Genomic DNA, 19,484 nt, shown 5'->3' on the forward strand with positions numbered 1-19,484 from the left:
GGTAGAGTGCCATGGCATCACAGCTCACAGCAACCTCCAACTCCTGGGCTTAGGCAATTCTCTTGCCTCAGCCTCCCGAGTAACTGGGACTACAGGTGCCCGCCACAACGTCCAGCTATTTTTTTGTTGCAGTTTGGTAGGGGCCGCATTCGTACCTGCCCCTCGGTATATGGGGCCAGAGCCCCACCCACTGAGCCACAGGTGCCATCATTATCATTTATAATTGTGAACAAATGGAAATAATAAAACCACAGACTGGTTAACTTTATGGTACATCCCTAAGATAAATGTCAAAAAACTATTAAAATTAAAAGAATATTTATTTAGGGCAGTGCCTGTGGCTCAAAGGAGTAGGGCGCTGGCCCCATATGCTGGAGGTGGCAGGTTCAAACCCAGCCCCGGACCAAAAACTGGAAAAAAAAAAAAAGAAGAATATTTATTTATTTATTTTTTGAGACAGAGCCTCAAGCTGTCACCCTGGGTAGAGTGCTATGGCATCACAGCTCACAGCAACTTCTAGCTCTGGGGCTTAAGCAATTCTCTTGCCTCAGCCTCCCAAGTAGCTGGGACTACAGGCGCCAGCCACAATGCCCACCTATTTCTTTCTTTCTTTCTTTTTTTTTTTTTTTGGTTGTAGTTGTTGTTGTTTGGCAGGCCCAGGCTGGATTCGAACCTGTCAGCTTTGGTGCATGTGGCTGGCACCTTACCCGCTTGAGCTACAGGTGCTGAGCCTCTTTTAGAAATTTTTTTAAACTGACAAATAAATATTGCAAATATTTATCATATACGTGATGTTTTAAAATATGTATACATTGCAGAATAGCTAAATCAAGCTAATTAACACATGCATTACCTCACATATTTACTGTGTGAGAACTCTTGAAGTTTATTCTTAGCAATTTTCTTGTATTAATTTTAGTTAATACATTGTTATTAACGCTGGTCACCATGTTATACAATAGATCTCTTGAACTTATTCCTAACTAACTGAAATTTTGTATCTTTCTGCGACAGAGTCTCACTCTGTTGCCCAGGCTAGAGTGCTAAGGCATCAGCCCAGCTTGCAGCAACCTCCAACTCCTGGGCTGAAGCAAGCCTCCTGCCTCAGCCTCCTAAGTAGCTGGGACTACAGGTGCCCACTACAACACTTGGGAATTTTTCTTTCTTTCTTTTTTTTTTTTTTTTTTTTTTTTTTTTTTGCCGTTTTTGGCCGGGGCTGGATTTGAACTTACCACCTCCAGTATATGGGGCCGGCGCCCTACTCCTTTGAGCCATAGGCGCCATTCCTTTCTTTGCTTTTCTTTTTCTTTTTTTTTTGAGACAAAGTCTTACTGTGTCACTCTCAGTAGCGTGCCAAGGTGTCATAACTCACAGCAACCTCAAACTCTGGGACTTATGTGATTCTCTTGCCTCAGCCTCCCAAGTAGCTGGGACTATAAGTGCTCACCTCGATGCCCAGCTATGGGAATTTTTCTATTTTTAATAGACACAGGGTTTTGCTCTTGCTCAGGCTGGCTTCAAACTCCTTAGCTCAAGTGATCCCGGAGTGCTGGGATTACAGGTATGAGCCTCCACGCCCAGTCATACAATTCTTTCACTATAGTTACAGTTGTTAAGTTTATTTAAATATCTACCTGCATATTCATACAAAAATATAATTTACTTTTTACTTTACATTGTCCAATACACCTGTTCTTTTTTTCTCTTTAATCATTTTTTCATAAACATACATCGACCTACTTCAATCTCTGATAACTAATGCTGTGTTTCTCTGATGTCTAACTGGTGTGTTTCACCACTCATGCATTAAGAATCATTTTGGCTGTTTACCAATTTCTCCATTTCAATACTGTGAAAAATTCTGCAATGAATATTCCTGTTTGTTTTGTACATTTGTCTATTTCTAAGTGAATCTTCTGGATCAAAGGAAGTGTTTAGTAAGTTACCAACCCGCACTCCAAATGAGTTCAGGAGTTTCCAAATGTCTCAGAAGCTAAGCAAACTTGAGACTAAAAAAACAGGTCCCAACACAAACTCACCAGGATAGACCAAGAAGTCCCCCCCGAACTTGCCAGCGGCACTGAGGAAGAAGCCCCGCTCCCACAGGTCTCTGTAGACGCTGTAGCGCAGCTCATGAGCAGGCCGGCCAGCGTGGGGCCAGTCTTTGGACTGGACACGCCAGTCCAGTGGCCTAGCCTTGACAGGTCGAGGTCTGGCAGTGGCCAGCTGAACAAGTAGAGCAGATCTGGGTAAGGGGGTCACCCCATCTGAAGATTCTGGTTGGGAAGAGGAGGGGCCTAGGGGCGGGGCAGAGAAGAATTTGGTAAATCCAAGAGGTAAGAAGGTCTTACCACTCCTAGGGAGACCCAAGCCCCACACTTCCAGTTATAATTCCCAAAACATCTCTTCCCTCCTTCCCCTAATTCCTAGTCTCCAATTGCCATCCTCACCTGCTTCCTCCTGTTCTCCAGAAGTCTGGCCAGCACTGGTGTCCTTCTCTTTAGCAGCTTGACTTCCACCAGCCTCCTGGCTCCCACTGGTCCCCGAACCATGTTCTAGCTTCTGCTTCTTGGCAGCCTGGCCCTCTGTAATCTTCTCCAGCAGCTCCTGACGACGGGTCTCACGGGCCTCAGCTGCCAGGGCGCTCTGCTCCTGGAAACTCTGCTCTTGCTGGCGCTTGAAAGATGCCAAAGCCTGAGAAGTAAATTCAGCTGGAACCTCAGGACCCAAGCCCAGGCTCCCCAGAAAGCCAGTAACCCTGACTCCTTGTCCCCTCCCACCTGGGGCACGCGTCCCACCCAGACTTTCAGGCCCTGCTCCCACCCGGACCTAGGAGTTCGGCCTCGCCCGTCCTCTGCCGCGACCTTACCAGGCTGTGGTGGCCGGGGTCTGGGCGCGGGGCGCTAACCAGAGTCACAGCGCCGATCTCGGCCAGCAGCCGCGCCTCTTCGGGCAGCAGCAGCAACGGGAGGCCCAGGCGCGAGTTCTGGCGGGGCCCGCGGGGCAGAGCGCCCACCGTGCGGCCCCCCACCCCCAGGCGCTCCCGAAGAGCCTGCACCGCCTCGGCCCCCCACACCAGGGAGCGGCCGTTCGCCACCTCCACCACCAGCATCCTCCTGCGAGAGCCAGGGGTAAAGCGGTCACCGAGAAAGCCGCTCCGGCGGCCGGAGCATTCCCACCGCCCCGGAGGATCCCCGGAACCCCCGCCCTCGCAAACAAACCCCGCCCCCGGCCGATCTCTCCAGGCCCCTGGACGACACAAGACGGGGCCCCGCCCCTAGCCGAGCGACCAGGACCCCCACCACCACCATCGACGTCCCGCTCTGTGCCAACTCTGCCCTACCTGCCATCGCGCCTACGAGGCTCACAGAGAAACCCCTGCAAACGCGGCGCCTTGTACCCTTAAAAAGGTCCATTTTGGTGCTGCCCTGTTCCACATCAAACGTCTCCCTTCGGGTGCTCCCGACTTCTGACCGGAGCGCCTTTGGAGGCCAAGGCGCTGCCGAGGCCACACCCTCTTCAGAGAGCTCGGAGCTTGGCCCCTCCCCTTTGAACCACGGAGGTTCGGCGTTTGGGCTTTCGGGTTCCGAGTGACATTCCCACAGTATGAGGCCCCGCCCTTCCCGAGAGCCAGCCGTTCGGCGTTCGGACGTAGTCGGCTCCGGCAAACCCGCAGACCCGACCCCTCCCGAGCACAGGCGGTTCGGCATTCGGTCGTCGGCAGCGAAGGCGAAGCCGCAGCTCCGCCCCTCCCGAGCTCAGGTGGTCTGATGTTCCGGCATTCCTGGCTCGGCCGAATCTGCAGCCCCGCCCGCTCCCGACCACCCTGCAGTCTGTGGCCCCGCCCCTCCGGTCGCCAGCACTCCCGGGTTCGAACCTGTCCCACGACCGAACCCCAAGCTGGAGGCACTGCCCCCTGGGCACCTGCCGTCCGTTCCCCGCTTGGGCGAGCTCACCCCACGTGGGAGCGCTCCGTCAGCGTCCCTATCTCCCTTCAGAATGTCCCACGGTCCTCCGATTGAACCAGCCAGTGACTTCGTAAACACTAACTTGCAATCGAGGCGGAGCCACCTACTACGTAGCGCGCAACGCGCGGCTTCCTCCACCCCACCACAAGCTGACTCCCAACGTCACCTTCGTCATCCCGCCACCTCAGCGAGGCGGTAAGCGTGGGATCCGCCCCGCGGGGCCGTAGCACCGCCTCCCTGCGTCGCTTCGGCTCCTCAGCTAGGCAAGTTGAGGCGCGGTACCCGGCCCGCCCCTGCCCCGTCCTTCCTCCTTTAGGTTGGGCCACCTACACCCCGCCCTATGGTTAGTGTCCCTTTTTGTGTAGCCCAGTGTGTGGCCCCGCATCTCCCCGGAAAACAAGGCTCGGTATCTGGCAAAGCTGTAGGTTCTGTCATACTAGCGTCATTTATACCCGACTACATCCGAAAGAAACCGAAGCTCGTAGCCCCACCCACATCTGGCGGAGCTTATGGCCCCGCCCACATCCGAACAGTAACCTTAAGTACTTGACTATCTCAGAAGTGAGCCGCAGCCTGTGGCTCCGCCGCCAAACTGTGAGCCCCAGCTTCCCGACTGCGTCCGAAGGAACCCGAACGGAGGCCCCGCCTAACTCCGATCGCGCAACTCCAGACCCCGCCTCCCCTCTGATCCAGAGCAGTGCCCCTCTGGGCCCCAACCTCTGGCTCCTCCTCTTCCCCAGCCCGGAGCCCCGCCCCCCCACGTCCTTGCTGCCGGGAGCACCGGCTAGTTAGATTCCGGCCAGGGTCCAGGCGCCTACTAGTGCTCTCCGGTGGCCCGCTCCGGGGCTCCTTCACTGTCCACTCGGCCCGGAACCTGCCAGAGGCTGCGTCTCTGGCCCGATCCGCGCTGCCAGCCCGGCCCGAGGCAAAGCAGGCGGTGCGGGGGCGTGCTGAGTGGGGGAGGCGTGGCCCAAGCCGCGGCGGGCGGCAGGCTGGGAGTGTTCAGCCGTCTGCCGCCGGGCAGGCGGCTCAGGTGGGCCCGGGTAGTGGGGTGCGCCGGTGATAAGATGGGGTCAGTGGCGGGTCGTTGCGGATGGAGGGTTGATGGGGTGCGGGGACGGCTCCGGCAGCACGACCGGGCTCAGAGTGGCGTAACCGCCTGTGGCTTTGCCGGGGGCGGGATCGGACCCGAGCTGCGGTGCGCAGAACCTGGCTGAGGCGCGGGGGGGGGGGTGTCCTGAGAAGACGGAGTGGGGGTCTGCTCTCCAGGTTCCAAGGAAGAGAGGGGCTGGAGCCTGGAGGCCCGAGCTCCTCAGGGTCTTCCAGAAAAAGGATTGGGGGTTCAGATACCTGGTTCTCAAAAAGGGAGGAGCCAGGGAATTAAAGAGGGGATCTAGGTTCCTGGATCCTCGAAGGAGGAAGGGGCTCTTGAGAGGAAGGATCCAGGAGGGGGTTGTTTCTGGGCTGTCATAGATGTGTCTTGATATCTGCGTCCTCATTGGGAGTGGGGGGGAGTAGCTTTGATTTCTGCATTTGCAAAGCAGGGAGGGCTGGAAGGTCTAGTTTCCTGGGTTCTCAGAGGAGGAGGACTATGAATGATCCCTCTGTCTGGGAAGGAGAAAGGGGCTGGAAGCCTGTACTCCTGGGGGCTACAGAATCCTCAAACGCCGGCGGATTGCATTCCAGAGTACTGAAGAGGGACAATATAGGAGGTCCAGAGTCCCAGGTTCTCATTGTTCACCTCTGCCCCATCACTAGACCATGTCGCCTGAAGAATGGACGTATCTAGTGGTTCTTCTTATCTCCATCCCCATCGGCTTCCTCTTTAAGAAAGCTGGTGAGTCAGGTTCCCTCCCCAGTGGAAAATAAGGGGGTGGGGCACGTGGTTGGGGGACCCCTTGGAAGATTCCAGGCTTATGTTGTCCCTTCTGCCTGCAGGACCCGGGCTGAAGAGATGGGGGGCAGCAGCTGTGGGCCTGGGGCTCACCTTGTTCACCTGTGGCCCCCACACTTTGCATTCTCTGATCACCATCCTGGGGACCTGGGCCCTCATTCAGGCCCAGCCCTGGTGAGAATTTGGTGGAGGGAGGAGGAGGAGAGCAGGGGGAGAGGAAGAAGCAACCTGTTTCCTCTTCTAGTCTTTTTCAGCTTCTGCTTCAGTCTCTGGAAGCCTCTGGTTTATCAGTTTGTTTCTCTGTGTCATTCCTTCCTCCCCTGCCTTGTTTTACATCTTGTCCCTGGATGTTTGTCCCAGGCCTCTCTAACCATGTAATACCTGTCTGCTACTGGCCCTGCCACTATTATATTCACACATATTCCTCCCTCTCATTTTGAGCTCTGCATCTTGGAAATAAAAAGAAAAAAAAGTGGAGGATTGAAAGGTTTTTACCCTGAAACTTCTCTTAATCCCTTCTTATTCTTGTCTCTATTACTGTGTGTTTCCATGTGGCCATGTCTCTACTCCGATGTTTCAGTCATACTCATTCCATCCCTACCTCCCACTTTTCAGTTCTCTCTCTGCACCCCCCATTTCCTGTCACTGGAGGGGAGAAGGGGGGAGGATTTGTGGCCAGGCTTTGGGGAAAGGGGAGGCCAGGGCTGAAGCCTCTGCCCCAGCACAGTGGGCCTCTTGCCTTTACCCAGCTCCTGCCACGCCCTGGCTCTAGCCTGGACCTTCTCCTATCTCCTGTTCTTCCGAGCCCTCAGCCTGCTGGGCCTGCCCACTCCCACGCCCTTCACCAATGCTGTCCAGCTGCTGCTAACATTGAAGGTCAGACTTGGGGCTTACTGCTCCCCTCCAGCCTCCCTGTGGGTCAGTTAACCTCCCCTACTTCATCTCTTTCTCCCAGGCCCTTCCATGGGTGGAGAGAGGTGTAATTTTATCTGTCACACACCCTGGGGGTGGGGATAGGGTTCACTACTCACAGGCCCCTGGGCAGCCCTTCACTTCCCAGCTTTCTGGTGTGAAGAAATAGCTCAAGTAACAACAGGTGCCATTTGCTGATTGCATTGTACCAGAGCTGAGCTGGGTGCTCTACTGACAGGCTCTCCTTGAGCCTTTGTAGCCAGCCTTTCTACAAAGGAGGAAAACCAGCTCTGGGGAGAAGGTACTTGGTTACAGCCACAAAACTAGGATACTCACATCTGGCTCCTAATCACCTGGGAAGATGAGTGCAAACAGATTCCCAGGCCCCAACCCAGACCTTCAAAGTCCTGAAATCCTACTGTGTACTGAGCTCCAGTCCACTCCTCAGTGAATACAGCCATTGCATGAGGCAATGAGCCAGGATACCCCAGCACTCTAGTGTTCTCAGCTCAAAGATGGAGGGAGTGGGTCGGCTGATGGACAGGTCACAGAAAGAGCATTCTAGGATATAGGCATGTGTGGAAGGGAGTAGGCCAAGCTCCACAAGTTGCTCTAGCCATGTGGACTTTCTGCAGAGAGCAAAGGGCCCCAACCATGTGGGCCTTGTAGGCCACAGGGAGAAGTGTAAGGGACCAAGAGTTACTGAAAGGGAGATTTTTCTGAGTTTGTTGCCAAAAGAGGTAATGTGATCAGTTTTACATGTTTAAAAATATTCACTCTCGATACTGAGAGGATGACTGAAGCAAAACAGGGCAAGATGGAATGAGGTAGATCCCTTTACCAAGACCAGGTAACAAAACAGTGGCAACTTGATGTCAGGTAGGTAGGAGTTCAAAAGGAAAGGCCACATGTAGGATGATTCAAGGAGAGTTTATTTACCCCTAGTGTGAGCAGGATGTAGAGTAGCAAGAACCCCAGACCTCAGGAGCAGGGGAGCTGTTAACCAACCCTGGGTCCGGGGGAGGAGAAGAAGGGCAGACTGTGGAACCTGGAAGGAAAAAGGGCTGTGTAGAGCCACCCAGCTTGAAACAACCTATCATGGGTGATGGCCAGCCCAAGAGGCTTTCTACTGACTAAACATAGCCAGAAGCAGGAAGACAGAGACCTGCCAATGTAGGGGTAACCTTGGGTCTGCATGGGAAAAGGAGGAGGTGGGGAGGGGTTGGTGGATCACACTCAGTCCATGGGGCAGGTGGAAAGAAGGGAATAGGCTAAAGATATAGGGTTGGGGGCTCGGTGCCTGTGGCTCAAGTGGCTAAGGCGCCAGCCACATACACCTAAAGTGGCGGGTTTGAATCCAGCCCGGCCCGCCAAACAATAATGATGGCTGCAACCAAAAAATAGCCAGGCATTGTGGCGGGCACTTGTAGTCCTAGCTACTTGGGAGGCAGAGGCAGGAGACTCACTTGAGCCCAGGAGTTGGAGGTTGCTATGAGCTGTGAGGCCACGGCACTCTACCCAGGGCGACAGCTTGAGGTTCTGTCTCTAAAAAAAAAAGAAAGAAATAGAGTTGGGTTTGGGGATCCAGAAATGTTTTCATGTGAGCCATTAATTTGGCGCCTTTTCTTTGAGGGGAGAAACTAGAAGACCCACTCTGGGGAGCAAGTAATATTGGGTTCCATTTTGGATGTAATTTGCAGTGCCTGCACACATCCAAGTATAAATGGCAATAGACCTGGGGCTCAGGGAGAGGTGCCGACTAGGGATGGAGTTTGGGAGTTATCAGCAGGTGGACAGTTTCTAAAGCTAGGAGGTTGCACAGAAGAATAGAATGGGGAAGAAAAGATGAGAGCCCAAGCCTGAGCCCTGAAGGATGACACCCAGCTAGAGGTGTGACACACAGCCCCGAGCTGTGGGCACCAAGCATCTTGGTTGCCAAGGGTGGCAGCTTAAGGGAGATGGGTGTGCGAAAGAGCCCACGGTCTGACTAATCCTCTGGCCACCCCTTTCCTCCCAGCTGGTGAGTCTGGCCAGTGAAGTCCAAGACCTGCACCTGGCCCAGAGGAAAGAAATGGCCTTGGGCTTCAGCAAGGGGTCCACTCTGGGACTGCTGCCCGATGTCCCCTCCTTGATGGAGACATTCAGCTACAGCTACTGCTATGTAGGAATCATGACAGGTGAGTGAGACTGCCTCCCCTCCCCAGCTCTGCCTCTCCATGTCTCTGTTACCCTCTATCCCCACCTCCACCCTGAGTTTGGTGCCTGTTCTCTGTTCCTACCCTGCCCTGGACTCCCTCTGTCTGCTGCCCTGAAGGTGAGCATCTATGTCTAGGTCTGCACCTGACTTTCCTCCTGGACCCCAGCTCCTTCTGGGTAAAGGGGAACTGTTCTCAGCCAAAATGATGCTTTTCTCCTTGTAGCTTCTTGGGAACAAACATTAATAGAAGAAATAAAGGACCCAGACTGTGTGAACCTGATATTTTTGCTGTACAGAGAACAAATACAGCTTAGGATCCACTTTTAGTTTAAAATAATATATTTTTTAAGACAATTTATTATTTTTGGTTTTTTTGCATTTTTTGCCTGGGGCTGGGTTTGAACCCGCCACCTTTGGCATATGGGGCCAGCGCCCTACTCCTTTGAGCCACAGGCACCGCCCAAGACAATATTTTTAATTAACATTTACCTCATAGAAAATTTTTATTTTCTTCTTTTCTTTCTTTGTTTCTTGATTTTTTTTTTGAGATGGGATCTCACTGTGCTGTCCAGACTGCACCTCATGAGCTCAAGCAATCCTCTGTCCTCAGCCTCCCTCCTGAGTAGCTGGGACTACAGGCACACGCTACCATGCCCAGCTCAGAGTTTTCTTCTTTATAATGACTTTAGGGAGCTCTAATTCACATATTCAACCACTTAAAGCATAGAACTCACTGTTTTTTTAGTTTATCTACAGTGTTATGCAAACATCACCACTATGTATTTGTTTGCACAACAGTTTCAGCACCCCAAAAAGAAACCCCACACCCATAAATCCCTAAACATTCATGTATCTCAGGAAATCACTAATTGACTTTCTGTCTCTAGATTTCCCTGCTTTGGACATTTCTTGTAGATAGAATCATGCAACATGTGGTCTTTTGTGAACATATGGAGGTTTTACAGCCCCTGCCACACTTCAGGCCCTTCTCACCCACTCTCTTCCCCAGAAGTACCGCTCTACTGTGACTAGTTTGCATTGAGGTCACCTCCATGTCTTTTTTTTGAGACAGACTCTCTCACTTGGTCACTCATCAGTAGAGTGCTGTGGCATTATAGCTCACAGCAACCTCAAACTCTCGGGCTCAACCGATTCTCTTGCCTCAGCCTTCCAGGTAGCTGGGCCTATAGGCACCCACCACAATGACTGGCTATTTTTTGTTGCAGTTGTCATTGTTGTTTAGCTGGCCCAGGCCGGGTTCAAACCCACCACCCTCAGTGTGTGTGGCTGGCGCTGTAATCATTGTGCTACGGGTGCCAAGCCAACACGCTGCTACTTTTAGAGACAGAGTCTCAAATCTGTAAGCTCAGGTAATCCACCTGCCTTTGCCTCCCAGAGTGCTGGGATTACAGGCATGAGTAGGGTGACCAGACGTCCCGATTTTTAACAATTTGTCCCTCATCCTGTGGTGTTTTTAAAAAGTCCTGATTTTTGGAAAGAATGCAGGAACAGGTGGGAGAACAGTAAGGGAATATACGGTTTTCGGCTGCCATGTGGCTATTTTGCCAGGATATGAGTTTTATATTATTTTTGTTAATTTTATAATGTTAAACTGTAGTAATAACGAATAATTGTTGAGAAGTGATTATCTAGAACTGCTTATCAAAGTTTGCATTGTTGTCAGCCCCCCCCCCCACGCTTTACCAGTGTTAAAATCTGGTAACCTTAGGCATGAGCCACCGCACTCAGCCGTCACCTCCATGTCTGTCTGTGTGTCTTTTCTGTCTGTCCCCAGCTGTCTCAGTCTTCCTCATTCTCTTTGTCCTTCTCTGATTTTCTGTCTGACTTTCTTTACAAGTCCCTTTTCCTCCCCCATCTCTGTGGGTGTGCTTCCCCTTCCCACCCCTTTCTCCAGCATCGTACTCCTCTTCCTCTACCAGGCTTGAGCTCTGCCCACCTGCCCTGTCTGACCTCCTACCCTCCCCGCCCCCACAGGCCCATTCTTCCGCTACCGCACCTACCTGGACTGGCTGGAGCAGCCCTTCCCTGGGGCGGTGCCCAGCTTGCGGCCCCTGCTGCGGCGAGCCTGGCCGGCCCCACTCTTCGGCCTGCTGTTCCTGCTGTCTTCCCACCTCTTCCCTCTGGAGGCCGTGCGTGAGGACGCCTTCTACGCCCGCCCGCTGCCTGCCCGCCTATTCTACATGATCCCCGTCTTCTTCGCCTTCCGCATGCGCTTCTACGTGGCCTGGATTGCAGCTGAGTGCGGCTGCATTGCCGCTGGCTTCGGGGCTTACCCCGTGGCCGCCAAAGCCCGGGCCGGGGGCGGCCCCACCCTCCAATGCCCACCCCCCAGCAGGTCAGGCGGCGGGAGGGAGGCTTCCCAAGACCCAGCAGGCCCCACCACCAAGGGCTGGCTCTGCCCCTAGCAGGGAGGACCGCAGGGAACCTGGGGCAGGGCCACCACCTGTTGTTAGAAGAGCCTGCCTTCCCCTGTTGGTGGGGAAACAGAACCCCCCCATATCTACAGATTGCCCCTTGTTGCTAGTGCTTGTCACCCTTCAGTATGGTGAACTGCCCTCCATCCCTAGGAGAAGGAAGATGGTATCTTAGCAACCATGTGCTGCCCCTCTGTTGCTGTGGAAGTGTCACCCAAGAACCATGTTGTCCCTGGTTGCTCAGGATGCCATCCTTTGGTAGTGGTGGGTCACCTTCTGTTGCCAGGGACATACTTCCCTAGCAACCAAACCACTCCTCTTTGCTAAACAGTGGTTGGCCTTCTTGCCAGAGCATCTTGTTGTTGCTATGGAAAGCGTATGTCCTTATATAGCAGTCCTTTGTTTCTAAGGAAATAGCATCCCTGACTGTGCTGTTCTCCAGCAGATGGGACACCATTCCCGGCAATCACAGATAATTTCCTATTGCTAAGGAAGCTACACCTCCCCCTGGCAACTATGAATTGACCCTGTTGCCAGTGACCCTTTCCCCACTGCCTTACCTCTCCTACCTCCATGCACCTTCATTGCTAGGTAGTTCACACTGCTAGTCACTGTGGTCTCTACTGTTGCTGAGGATAGGGCCAAGAGCCCTAGCAACTGGGATGGACTGCCCCTCTGTTCCTGGCAACTGTGATCAGCCTTCCACTCAGGGCTGGGGCTAGGGGAGCAGTCCTTTGGTGTGAATTATGAACTATTCTTTGCTAGGGTTGTACCATCCCCTAGAAGTCACAAACTGCCGTTGTGGGGTAGTAACACCCCCATGTAAGTCTTATCACCACTGCCCTAGGAACCATGGGCTGACCTCGAACTACTCCAGGAATAAAAGTCAAAAAAAGTCAACCAGGAATTGAAGGCTGTTCTAAATCTAGTTGGCCCCCACTCCTAGAGGATGGATTCCCTCCTGTCCTCAGAGGCTACTCAGTGGGCCAACTACATTCTTGGGCACCTGTGACCTGGGAGCCACTATATTGCTGGGGGTGACACTTCTCCAACAATCACTGGAACTAGGAAGAAAGGCCCTTTCTGGAACCCTTTGTAAACATTCTAGGCCTTATTGCTAAGGAATGCCTTAGAACATCTCCCTAGCAGCCGTGAACCACCTTGTTGTTAGGGCTGATACTTCCCTAGCAACCTCTGTGTCTGACAGTTATGAAAGGACTGCTTGGAGGCTTCTCTGAATAGTCTATGAGTTCAGTTGCTAAAGGACTCAGAGTTTAACAAGCATTGCCCCTTAAGGCTTTTTGTAGCTATGGCAGGCCCCATTACCAGGAGAAAGAGAACTCCACTATTGGTGAAGTGTGCCCCCCAACTCCCCCACTTTGCTCCCCCAAGGGCTCCCTCGGGTTACCCTCCCCTGTTGGCCCTAGCAAGTTAGCAAGGGAGAGGGCCGCTGCCTGGCCAGAATCCCCTCCTTAGCATACGGGGCTGGGACAGTAGCAGGTGTGGGGACAGGGCCGGGCTGAGCTGCATGTCTGTCCCCCACCCTCATCCTCCAACCCCCCAGTCTGGAGAAGGCTGCTTCCTTGGAGTACGACTATGAGACCATCCGCAACATCGACTGCTATGGCACAGACTTCTGCGTGCGGGTGCGGGATGGCATGCGGTACTGGAACATGACGGTGCAATGGTGGCTGGCACATTATATCTACAAGAGCGCACCTTTCCGCTCCTATGTTTTAAGGTGAGTGCACCCTGCCCCACCTTGGAGGACATCCCAGAACTACAACTCCCAGCAGCCCTGGGACAGTCTGCAGCTTTCCAGGCTGGGCCCCTGCCACTGAGACTCATGGAAATTGTAGTCTATTGAGACCTGCCCCTAATTAATTACATAGGGATAAACTGTTTCCCCGCACTTGGCCTCGGTTTTTACTTCTATAAAGTTAGTCTCATTCGACAGAAGCAGTGTACCAACTCCAATGGACACAGTAGCCATATTTTCTGGAATCTTAGCCCTGTAGATTAATTGAGAAGCCTTGTGGAGTTATTTTACCTCTTGGTTTTTTTCAACTGCTAAATGGAGATAATGCTGTTTATTACCTGTTTCATAGGACAATGGGAGGACTAAAAAAGATAAAGTGTTAAAGTGCTTAATGTGAGGCCTGGTAGGTGAGTGCTTGCTATATATTTGCTTTTTTTTTTTTTGAGATAGACTCTCACCCTCTCACCCAGACTAGAGCACCCTGGCCTCAGTAGCTCACAGCAACCTCAAACTCCTGGGCTTATCCAATCCTCTTGCCTCAGCCTCCTGAGTAGCTGGAACTACAGGCACCCACCACAATGCCCAGCTAGTTTTTCTATTTTAGTAAAGATGGGGTAACACTCTTGTTCAAGCTTTTCTCCAAATCCTGAGGTCAAGCGGATCCTCTTGCCTTATCCTCCCAGAGTGCTGGGATTACAAGTGGGAGTCACTGCACCTGGCCTATATATTTGCTTTGATAGTTTTTTATTCTTATTTCTTGACTAGAGCCTTAAGAAGTAGGCTGTTGAAGGCGAGGAGACTTGAGCCTCAGAGAGGTTAGGTAACACTGAGTGCCATTCAGTCTTTCCCAAGCCAACAGATAAAGTCAGGGTATGCCATAGACATCCTCCCAATGAAGAGTTTATGGTGGCAGCTCTGGAACTAGACTTACCTGGGTTCGGGATCCAATTTTGATGTAAAGATCCACTCTGGTCTTGCGTGCAGAATGGAACAGAGGTGAGAGGAGGCAAACAGGAGGTAAAGCAGGGAGACAAATTCAGAGACTTTTGAGGCTGTCCAAGTGGGAGATGATGGAGTCTTGCAGTAAGGAACAGTGGCCCAGAAGTAGATAAATTTGAAAGGAAGAGTCAGGACTTGATGTGGACTGCATGTGGAGCAGGAGAAATAGAGGAAATGAAATATGATTCCCGGGTCATGGGTGTTGGTGACCAAGGGCATGGGAGAGCCATCTCTTGAGAAGGGGAAGACCCAGCAAGAGTAAGTTTTGAGAGTGGTTAAGATGAGAAAGTGCTTGGGCTTAGCTTCATGCAAAGGTAACTATTAGGGTTTTTGGATAGGCAGTTGTGTGGCTTCTGGCACTCACGGGAGAGGTTGGTGTTAGATGTGGACACTTAGTGGCCTTCAGTATAGATGATACTTTACAGAGGGGCAGGGGCACGTCAAAGCCCAGTGCACTCAAATGCATAGACTAGGGTTTCTCCACTGAGGGCATTTCTGTGGCAATGCCTGAAGACTTTTTAAAGTTTTTGGAGTGGGTGGTGCCTGTGGCTCAGTGGGTAGGGTGCTGGCCCCATGTACTGAGCGTGGCGGGTTCGAACCCGGCCCTGGCCAAACTGCAACAAAAATAAAAATAGATGGGCATTGTGGCAGATGCCTATAGTCCCCGCTACTCAGGAGGCTGTGAGCTGTGACGCTACAGCACTCTATCAAGGGCGATAAAGTGAGACTCTGTCTCTAAAAAAATAAATAAAGATTTTTGGAGACAGAGTCTTGCTCTGGCACCCAGGCTAGAGTGCCATGGTGTCAGCCTAGCTCACAGCAACCTCACATTCTTGAGCCCAAGCGACCCTCCTGCCTCAGCCTCCTGAATCATAGCCGAGACTATAGGTGTCCACCACAATGCCCAGCTGTTTTTTCTATTTTTACTAGAGACAGGGTCTTGGTCTTGTTCAGGCTGATCTCTAACTCCTGAGCTCAGGTGATCTGTCCACCTTGGCCTTCCAGAATGTTGGAATTACAGTCATGAGCCACTACACCCAGCCAAGAAATTTGTATTTCTAACAAGTTCTCAGGTGATGCTTATGCTGGACCTGGATCATACTTTCAGAACCACAGGGCTAAGAAATTGGACCTCTTGGTTCTGAGGGAGGAAGTACAATGGAACATAAGATGTTAGATTTTTCTTTAATTGGTCAAATAGACTATCATTTTATTAGATAATTTAATGAGATTAGAGTTTTTTTTTTGCAGTTTTTGGAAGGGGCTGGGTTTGAACTTGCAACCTCTGACATATGGGCCTGGTGCCCTACTCTTTTGAGCCACACCTGCCACCCAAGATGTTAGATCTTTTTTTTTTTTTTTTTTTTTAGAGACAGAGTCTTACTTTATTGCCTTTGGTAGTAGAGTGCTGTAGCATCACAGCTCACAGCAACCTCCAACTCTTGGGCTTAGGCGATTCTCTTGCCTCAGCTTCCCAAGTAGCTGGGACTACAATGCCCGGCTATTTTTTGTTACAATTTGGCCGGGGCCGGGTTTGAACCCGCCACCCTCGGCATATGGGGCCGGTGCCCTACTTGCTGAGCCACAGGTGCCATCCAAGGTGTTAGATCTTTAAAGGAGAAGGCCTTGGTTAAGGTTGCAGGGGCCTCGATAGGAGATTGAAGCTGCTGCATCCCTGAAGGAAACAGAGGCCTAATACCTCCTTCACTTTCTGGAGCTACAAAAGGGGACCCATGCATCTGAGGAAGGAGGGGCTGGGGACTCAGACCCCTGAATTGAGAAAGGAGGAATTGGGGGCCCAGACCCCTGAGTCTGAGGAAGGAGGCGCTGGGGACCCAGACCTCTGATTGAGGAAGGAGGTGCTGGGGATCTGGACCCCTAGATTGAGGGAGGAGGAATTGGGGGCCTAGACTCCTGGGTCTGAGGGAGGAGAAGCTGCAGTCCTAGACCCCTGGGTTTGAGGTGGAGAAATTAGGGGCCTAAGATCCCTGGGGCTGGGGACAGTGGAGACTGGGAACCTAGACTCCTGGGTCCTGATTCCCAGCCCCTCCCCCAGGAGCGCCTGGACCATGCTACTGAGCGCCTACTGGCACGGTCTCCACCCGGGCTACTACCTGAGCTTCCTGACCATCCCGCTGTGCCTGGCTGCTGAGGGCCGGCTAGAATCAGCCCTGCGGGGCCAGCTGAGCCCTGGGGGCCAGAAGGCCTGAGACTGGGCACACTGGTTCCTGAAGATGCGTGCCTATGACTACATGTGCATGGGCTTTGTGCTCCTGTCCCTGGGCGACACTCTTCGGTATTGGGCCTCCATCTACTTCTGCATCCACATCCTGGCTCTGGTAGCCCTGGGGCTAGGGCTGGCTTTGGGCGGGGGCAGCCCCAGCCGGAGGAAGACAGCATCCCAGGCCACCAGCCTTGCCCCAGAAAAGCTCCGGGAGGAATAAGCAGCCACAGCACTCCCTCTGCCAGCTTTTCCAGCCACCAAGCTTTTGCCTGTGAATTCTGTGAACCAGGCTGCTGTCTTCTTTCCCAGAAGGAGTTTTTAATCTGGCTAGGGCCCTGGAGAGGATTCCCTCAGCTAACTACTCTGCCTTCAACTGGAGCCTAGAAGGGGTACCAGCTCCCCAAACTTCTTCTGCCTGCTGGCCCTGTGCCCTGGGACCTTCAGTGGCCACTTTCCCTCCCATAAAATCAAGACACTATCCAGACAGGAGTCTTGCTTTGTCCTTGTTCCAGCTTCAGGATATCAAGAAAGTGCTGGGCTTCCCCCAAACAGCAGGGACTGATGGGTGATGTGGTTTCTTGGGCAAATTCTCTTTCTTTGAATCCAGTCCAGAGTAGATCTGGAGCCTCTGGCCGGGCCAGATTCTAGGAGTAGGGAATCTCTTTCTTGTGTATTTCACTCTACTTTTAAATCATCAAACCAGTATTTCAGATGTGGAAGGGAACATAACCTTCCCATTTCATAAAGGGGAAACTGAGGCGCAGGTGAGCAGGCCTGGAGACTGCCGTTCTGCAGCTCCCATCTAAGCCACCTCAGGCGCCAATGCACCTGTCACCTCTATCATCCCTTGGCCTAAGACAGGTCAGAATGTGTAAATCTTTCCCAATAAAGTGTTGCACAAAGACACCCGTCTGTGTATCTCTGGGTGACAAGTGGATGGGAGGCACTTACGCCACTGGTCCCACTGGGATGTGCTCCTGCCTAGCCCAGGAGCCAAATGGGCTCAGGACACAAACTGGACTTCAGTTCCCAGGACACCTTTCCAGGCAGTGGCCCAGAGAGTTTATGGGAAGTGTACCTCATAATCTCTGCGTGCCAGCTGGTGACCAGGCACAGACCTGCCCTAGGCCCCTCCCTTACCTGGGGCAGGCCCCGCCTAGATGGCCACCAGAAGCACAGCGGCGCCTGAGGCCATGGAAGAAAGCCCCACTTGGGAAGCCCAGTACTCCTCTGGGGGGTGGCCAGCCCCCCAGGAGGCCAGAAGAGGTTGAGGGAATGGGGATTCAGATCCACCCAAACTTCAGGCTGTGTGGAAGTCCTGGAGAGGAGAGGGGAGGCCTGGGGCTGAGTGGGGCAGGGTTTTGCTTGCTGAGTTTAAGGAAGTTTGGAGGGTGGGACATCTGATCCTGAGAAGGAGCGGGGAGTGGCTGGGGCCTGGGTGTCTCGGGAATGAATGTCTTCAGTTTCCTAAATGCCTGAGCAAGACGGAAAAGGAAGTTGAACCCTGGACTCTCTGCCCTGGGGAGGGGTCTGGTGGGGTTCACATTTGGGTCCTTGGGGAGGGGGTCTAGGAGTGTGGACTCCTGAGTCCAGGGGAAGTAGAGGCTGGGTCTTTTTTAACTCCTGGGTCTGACAGAAGCGGGGCTGGAGGGCAAGACTCCTGGTTTGGGGGAGGAGGGCTTGCCGGCCAGACTGCTGGGTGTCCCCAGCCCTCTACCTTCCTGCCCAGGCCCAGCACTGTCCTCCATTCTCAATGAGCTCCCCAGTGCAGCTACCCTTCGGTACCGGGGCCCTGGGGTGCTGCCTTGGGGGGCCCTGGAGGAGGAGCAGGAGGAGGATGAAGCAAAGAGTATGAAGGCCTTCACAGGAGCTGCCCCCAAAGAGCTGCAGGAACCTCGCTGTTCCAGGGAACTGCCCTGGCCCATGCAAGCCAGGCGGGTGCACAGGTAAGGACACAGTCTCCCTTCAGCCCTTCCCTGGGCCATGTCCCCCAGGCCTGGGCCTCTCTTCTCTGCCTTGTCCCTGGTTCTCTCTCCTCTCAGAGCTGCCTCTCTTGGGTTTCCCCCTGTCTTTGTCTCCACTTGGAGTGCCAAGTGAGCCCTGCCTTTCTATAGCTCTGGTATTCTCTCCTCTCTCTCCTGAATTTGCTGTCTCCATGTCTCTCTTCTCCCTCCAAGCCTGGCTTTGCCTCCATGTGTATTTGAAATCTGTTGTTATTTTTTCCTTTTTGCTTTATGCCTTTATCTCTGTCTTCCCCATCAAAGCCTATCTCTCTTTTACTTTCTTGCCTTCTCCCTATACATACCAAGGGGCCCAGGGAAAAATGAAAATGCAGGTGGCCTTTTTCAAAACTGATTATGCATGTCAAGATGGCAACAGCAGAGCCTTCATCTCAGTGCCAGGCCCTTCTGAGAGAGGGGCCCTGGGTGGCTGCTTTGGCCACATGTCTGGATTCAACCAACCATGGATCAAAAATATTAGGACGTGGTTCGTGCCAGTAATCCCAGCACTCTGGGAGGCTGAGGTGGGAGGATGTCTTGAGCTCAGGAGTTTGAGACCAGTCTGAGCAAGAGTGAGACTCTGTCTCTACTAAAAATAGAAAAATTAACCAGGCTTTGTGGCAGGCACTGGTAGTCCCAGCTACTGGGAGGCAAGAGGATCACTTAAGCTCAAGAGTTTGAGATTGCTGGGTGGCTCCTGTGGCTCAAAAGGGTAGGGCGCCGATCCCATATACCAGAGGTGGAGGGTTCAAACCCAGCCCTAGCCAAAAAAAAAAAAAACCTTGGGCAGCACCTGTGGCTCAGTGAGTAAGGCGCCGGTCCCATATACCGAGGGTGCTAGGTTCAAACCCGGCCCCGGCCAAACTGCAACAACAAAAAATAGCTGGGAGTGTGATAGGTGCCTGCAGTCCCACCTACTCGGGAGGCTGAGGCAAGAGAATCACCTGAGCCCAGGAGGTTGCTGTGAGCTGTGTGATGCCATGGCACTCCACCAAGAGCGATAAAGTGAGACTCTGTCTCAAAAAAAAAAAAAAGAAATTTGAGACCAACCTGAGCAAGAGCAAGACCCTGTCTTTCCTGAAAATGGAAAAATAAG

At 52.8% G+C, this 19,484-nt stretch overlaps 3 protein-coding genes across 7 annotated transcripts in view; 2 read left to right on the forward strand and 1 right to left on the reverse strand.

The window, feature by feature from the left end:
* Window positions 1-4,812, reverse strand: part of TSEN34 (tRNA splicing endonuclease subunit 34) — a 6,757-nt gene extending 1,945 nt beyond the window's left edge. Inside the window, exons 1-4 of one of the 3 annotated variants that reach the window (XM_023507972.1) lie at window positions 4,787-4,812; window positions 2,870-3,116; window positions 2,451-2,694; window positions 2,040-2,297 (exon numbers count right to left, since the gene is read on the reverse strand). In XM_023507972.1, the coding sequence (XP_023363740.1) occupies window positions 2,040-2,297; window positions 2,451-2,694; window positions 2,870-3,112 (745 nt within the window). In that variant the 5' untranslated portion in view covers window positions 3,113-3,116; window positions 4,787-4,812. Of the gene's footprint in view, window positions 1-2,039; window positions 2,298-2,450; window positions 2,695-2,869; window positions 3,117-3,343; window positions 4,173-4,786 lie in introns of those variants that run through there. The other 2 variants (XM_003801572.3, XM_023507971.1) reach the window with 2 other exon arrangements.
* A 90-nt stretch (window positions 4,813-4,902) lies between these two features.
* On the forward strand, window positions 4,903-17,286 carry MBOAT7 (membrane bound O-acyltransferase domain containing 7). Its single transcript, XM_023507970.1, has 8 exons — window positions 4,903-5,001; window positions 5,727-5,805; window positions 5,907-6,036; window positions 6,612-6,738; window positions 8,792-8,951; window positions 10,967-11,327; window positions 12,971-13,147; window positions 16,221-17,286. The coding sequence occupies exons 2-8, from the start codon at window positions 5,730-5,732 to the stop codon at window positions 16,372-16,374; spliced, it is 1,185 nt and encodes a 394-aa protein (XP_023363738.1). The 5' UTR covers window positions 4,903-5,001; window positions 5,727-5,729; the 3' UTR covers window positions 16,375-17,286.
* A 287-nt stretch (window positions 17,287-17,573) lies between these two features.
* TMC4 (transmembrane channel like 4) overlaps window positions 17,574-19,484 on the forward strand; it is a 10,907-nt gene continuing 8,996 nt past the window's right edge. For all 3 annotated transcript variants that reach the window (XR_002771039.1, XM_003801595.3, XM_023507967.1), the window contains exons 1-2: window positions 17,574-17,654; window positions 18,118-18,334. Coding sequence is in view for 2 of the 3 variants with exons in the window: in XM_003801595.3 (XP_003801643.1) it covers window positions 17,582-17,654; window positions 18,118-18,334 (290 nt within the window). In the remaining variant the exon portion in view is untranslated. The remainder of the gene's footprint in view (window positions 17,655-18,117; window positions 18,335-19,484) is intronic.

The sequence above is a fragment of the Otolemur garnettii genome, unplaced genomic scaffold (assembly GCF_000181295.1).
Source record: "Otolemur garnettii isolate 467f Iridium unplaced genomic scaffold, OtoGar3 scaffold00212, whole genome shotgun sequence".
Taxonomy (NCBI): Eukaryota; Metazoa; Chordata; class Mammalia; order Primates; family Galagidae; genus Otolemur; species Otolemur garnettii.